The sequence below is a fragment of the Rhinopithecus bieti genome, unplaced genomic scaffold (assembly GCF_001698545.2).
Source record: "Rhinopithecus bieti isolate Rb0 unplaced genomic scaffold, ASM169854v2 scaffold_1966, whole genome shotgun sequence".
In the NCBI taxonomy this organism is placed as follows: domain Eukaryota; kingdom Metazoa; phylum Chordata; class Mammalia; order Primates; family Cercopithecidae; genus Rhinopithecus; species Rhinopithecus bieti.
In genome coordinates, this window is record NW_016803584.1 from 10,759 (window position 1) to 15,932 (window position 5,174).

General features: G+C 47.8%; 2 protein-coding genes across 2 annotated transcripts in view; one reads left to right on the plus strand and one right to left on the minus strand.

Annotated features, from left to right (window-relative positions):
* Window positions 1–2,322: 2,322 nt before the first annotated feature.
* Window positions 2,323–5,174, minus strand: part of LOC108539768 (protein CXorf40A-like) — a 9,447-nt gene continuing 6,595 nt past the window's right edge. The window contains 1 exon segment of the mRNA XM_017888660.1: window positions 2,323–3,460. Within this exon segment, the coding sequence (XP_017744149.1) occupies window positions 3,452–3,460 (9 nt within the window). The 3' untranslated portion in view covers window positions 2,323–3,451.
* Window positions 2,993–4,659, plus strand: HSFX4 (heat shock transcription factor family, X-linked member 4). The gene is given in 6 exon segments (XM_017888652.1): window positions 2,993–3,270; window positions 3,273–3,365; window positions 3,367–3,420; window positions 3,423–3,486; window positions 3,489–3,505; window positions 3,959–4,659. Coding segments are annotated over 6 exon segments (1,071 nt in total). The 5' UTR covers window positions 2,993–3,012; the 3' UTR covers window positions 4,544–4,659.

The window sequence follows — 5,174 nt, forward strand, 5'->3', positions numbered from 1 at the left end:
TAGAACCATGTCCAAGGATGCTAAACCCCACTGAGCTGGTGACACAGAACTTTCTTCATCCAACCCGTATTGAGGGCTACATTTGCACTGTGGTCTTGGCCATCCTCATGGGCCTCTTAGTCCAGAGGGGAGACAGCCCACAACATGCCTAACCTCACAGGAGTTCAGGATCCACCCAACCAATGGTGGAGAGCTGTGCTGGGCCAGCCCCTGGGAATAAGCCTTGCCAGCTGACCTCATGGAGTGACCTGGACCCTGACAAGCTGAGTGACTTCTGGGTTGAAAAGGGCATTCCTATAGGGGAGGAAGCACAAGCACCCTCACCAGCAAGGAAGTTCAGTGTGCTCAGAAAACAGCACCAGAGGGAACCAGAGGTTGAGAGTTGTCTTACCCAGGACCCAGCATCAAGCAAATGCTGAGTGAAGGAGGATTAAGGGCGGGTGGCATGGTGGATGCCTGAGTGTGTGAGAAAGAGGAGCCCAGTGGCTAACGAGGCTGGGAAAGGAAGGCCTTGGAAGTGCGAGGAGGTGGTGCCTAAGCAACTGACAAGTTTCGAGCCACAGTTTAGAAAGACTCCTCTGGAGTGGGATGAACCAACTGCAGGGACACATCCTGGAGCCCGGGAGAGATCAGCAAGGAAGAAGATCCTGAGAGGCCAGGGGGAGGATGAGGAGGGCCTGGGGGATCATGTGACAGGCAAGGCCTACACAGTGAGTCTTGGCCTGTGGCTGGCCTCATGCCTTGGGGCCCCACTGTCAAGAGCTCAGCACTGTTCTTGATTGCTGCACAGCTACAAAGAAGCTGCAGCGAGTCAGCACTGAGACCGCTTTCCACAGGGCCACTGGTCCTCATACCATAGTCAGTTGTGCTCTGCTTGGGTCGCCTGACCATGATGTTTTCATTCATAAAGCAGCAACACAGAGGGTCCATCGGAGCATGGAAGAGAAGACCAACGATTTTCCTCAAAGGGGCTTGCAGGCGGCAGGTGTCTCACAAAGAATGTCCGAATGGTTGCTGAAGGTTGCAGAGCTGATCTTTGGGGACTGAGCAGGCTTAGCTGGAGGAGGCTGGTTTTCCCACCATGCCTCTTCTTGATTAGACTTAAGTCAGTGCCCTGAATATTCCCTCCAGGGGACAAGAGGAGTTTGATGTCTTAGACTCGTAATCCCAGTGGACATTCTGTGACTTAAAATAAAGGAGAATGGTAGCTAATGGTCCTATAGAAGCCACATGACGTGGTGTGACTAAATCAAATCAATACCAGCTCTTGGCTGAATGCCACTGTGTAGTTTCCCTAGCCATTTTCTTCATGATCGTTCCCCTCCCACCCAATGGCTAAAAGTCTTTATATAAGTAATCAGCAGAGTTCGTAAGTTCGCAAAAGCCACAACAAAATGTCATTCTCAGTCTTAAGAATTCCCCTATGAAAAGCACTTGGGTATGTAAGTGAAAGATGCCAGCTGTGTAACTGAATACTCAAGGATCCTCATTTAGCGATGTCACCAAAGGCCTCTATTTTAATATTTAGCCTCAGAGTGCGTGTGCCTACAGGTTACGCTGAGTCCTTGAACAAAACCTTTGTAAACCTGTTTAAAAAGCTTCATGACCATGAATCAAGCCTGCATCCAGGCATGGGGGGCACCATGAAGGATTAGAGAGCCCTGACATTGAAAAGCACCTTGGAAGAGCCTCTTCCAACCCTCTTCACACTCAGGGCCGACCCTGAGTGGGCAAAGGGTGCTACTCAGTGGGACAAGGACCCAGGGTCCTTTCAGCCTGGGGCCTTTCCACTGTACCACTCTGTCTCCCTATACAGAGTGAACACTAAGAACAAAGTTGTCTTTAATGGCTAGAGAAAATGTATCACCAGAAAGACTGTTGTATCCTCTCATCTGGGGTTGAAGATGACTTTCATTTGGGCTTCCTCCCTCCTCCTGCCCACCCCAACACACACTCATACGCTCATCTGTTTTCAAATACACAATGATGGCACTTTTGTGCTGGATTACTTTAATCAGGTCTAACTAGAGAAGCAGAAACTTTTCTTAGGCTAGTTTGTGTAAAGCAGGTCTCAGAAATGAACATGTCTTGAGCAATGAAAACAGTATTTATGGGCAAAAACAAAAACTAAAGGTAATCTCCTGCTGTGAGCTGCAAGAGGGAGAGATGCAGGGGCAAGCAGAGCTCCACAGGGGACTCCAAAGCACAGCTGAGGATGTGGCCATCCAATCACAAATGGTGCCCTGGGTAACATAGTGGTAGAGGAGTGAGGGGAGTGCTCCCACCAAGCTCAGGCACAGCACCACTCTGGGGACAACGCGACCAAATGGAATAAGGAACACTTCATCTGGGCCCACTAAAGCAGATCCAACCAATCATTAGGAGTACTTGGAAGAGACCAAAGCAGGAAGGAGATGGGGGGGGACTGGAAAAGAGGGGTGCTACCACACAGATCAGGTCAAACAGCCTGATAGGGACCACCATCTCCTAGAAGGAAGTCACCTGTGAGGGGTCCATCTGACTCAGGCAGTCTTGGTGAAACCCAAGCTAGGGCTAACTAGGGGCTGGCTCTTGAGCAAACCAGAGGCCAGCAAATGGCCTCCCCTGTCTTCAGGGTTGGGAGTGGCCATAAAGCCATGGTTTCTCAGCTCATCTGGGGCCTGGCCCTATGACATAATGTGACTTTCAAAAGACGGGAGACTTTTCTGGGAACTTGAACCACGCCTGTTTATACTTTTAGAAAAGGGAGAAGCTGAAGGCCATGCCACCTGTCTACTCCCCCAACACTTGGCCAGGGCCCCTCTCCAGATTGGCTGAGAGCCACCTTTGTGACATCGTGTGACAAATACAGCAGATGATGAGTTAAGCCACTGGTTGCCCTGATACCGAGACTCTAGAATTTTGTGGACAGTATTTATTGGGCACGCCTACTCTGACTGAAGGCATTTTGGACTTGCTAGGACAGTGATAAGGGTCTTGGGTACAAAATGCTCCTGATTCTGGTGTAGCTCCATGGCGAGTCAGAACACCGAACAGGAATACAAAGACAAGCTGGCCCCGTCTGTTGGTGGAGAGCCAACAAGCGGGGACCCATTTAGTTCTTCACCTGATCCAAATCCAGATTCCAGCGAGGTTTTGGACAGACACAAGGACCAAGTTGTGAGCCAAGATCCAGGCTCCCAAGATAACTCACCACCAGAAGACCGAAACCAATGCGTGGTCAACACGGAAGACAACCACAACCTTTTAGGCGCGTTCTCCTTACCCAAGAAAAGCTTTGGATGATGGTGGAAGAAGACACATTCAAGTCTGTTGAGCTGGAACGATGTATGGAGACGCCGTGATCCATCGAGAAGGATCTCTTTGCAGAGGGAAGTTCTTCAACAGGAGAGTACAGAGAAGATCTTCGAAACAGACAACGCTTGAAGAGTTTCATTCACCAACTGAACCTCTATGGATTCTGCAAAACACGCCCAAGGGCAACTTCAGAAACAAGAAAATGATGGTAAGTAGGGAAGGCATTTCTGTAATCCCTTTCTCTCTTTCTCAAACGTATCTTCATAGGACACTAATATAAAGAATATACTATAAGAGCTTAAGTGTCAAAGATAGCATTTTAAAATGTGAAATTATTGTTTACTGAAGGATGACAAGTATAGACTTAAAAAAGTATGGAATTTGATATTAAACTACAACCCCTTAGAGTCATGTGAAGCCATCATAGACCTACATATTACTTCTAAGGGGTTACAGTTTAATATCAAAATCCATGTTATTTATATATTACTGCCTTGACCTATGAATTGTTTATCTCCAGTCAGGTCATGAGGTAGGGCATAACCACACTTGCTGCCACTTAAAGCATTCTTTTCTCCATTGCAGAACAAAATCATAATTTTGAGAGGTGGGAAAGGAATAATTTATTCCTGAACAACTAACATGTTTCATTTTGTTTCAGATCTACCACAACTCCAATTTTCAGAGAGACAAGCCCAGGCTCCTGGAGAATATCCAGAGAAAAGATGACCTCAGAAGCACGGCTCAGCAAGCAACCTATGTCCCAACTCCAAAGAGAAAGAAGCTGGTAGCTACAAGACGCTCCCTACGTATCTATCACATCAATGCCAAGAAAGAAGCCATCAAAATGTGTCAGCGGAGAGCCCCCATTGTTCAGGGACCCAGTGGCAGTCAGTCCTTCATGTTCTCTGGCATGTGGTCCAAGAACAGTATCACTGGGCATCCCCTGGGAAATAGGCCCCCTCAGGAACCAAATGGCCCAAGATGGGAGGGCACCTCTGGGAATGCCACATTTGCATCTTCGGCTACTGCCTGGATGGAAGGCATAGGGCAAGTGCCTAGTAGCCCGGTTTACTCAGATAATGGTAGTGTATTGTCTTTGTACAATATCTGTTACTCCATTCTGTTGGCCACCCTCTCAGTCATGTCTCCAAATGAGCCCTCTGACAATGACGAGGAGCAGGAAGGCTCCTCAGATTACAAGTGTAGATTCTGTGAACAGTTCAGAAACAATGCAAGTCCGTGAACTCACAGGCCACTAATGACCGATAAAAGTTGCCATTTGCTAATGAGAAACACATTTTGGTCTTAATAAAGAAAACAAAATTCCATGGAAATAAATAACAAACAATTTAAATGAGACCTGTTGTCTGTGTTCTTTTTAACCTTCTATATTATACACATCTCATTGGCACAAGCCAGGGGAGGCTGGAAATCCTGTCCAAGACAGGCTTTGGTCCCCACTGTCCTTGTTTATTTGGAGAAGCAGCATTTTCACACACTCAGCAAAGGATATTGCTAGAAGTGTCGAGGCCAAGCCCAGGAAGACCTGGTCCCCTGAGATTGGCCTGCTAGTCAGGAGAAAGAATAGACTCACTCCTGATTCTGGCAGTATCTTCCTGTATCTTCAAACAGGAGATTGTTTCCTCATGGGTCCCTCCCAATGTTGCCAGGAAGTGTCTGATCAGCAGCTCAGCACCCCTAGCCTAGCATCCAGGGGCCTCCAAAGAGGTCCACTTGAAAGTCAGGCCATCCCATCTGCTATGGGATGTACGACCACCATAACATCCTGGCTCAGAAGAGAAGGGCCACTGCAGTCAATACCTAGGGGGAAATGCCCATCATCCTCAAAGATAACAACTAGAAACTTTGCTAAA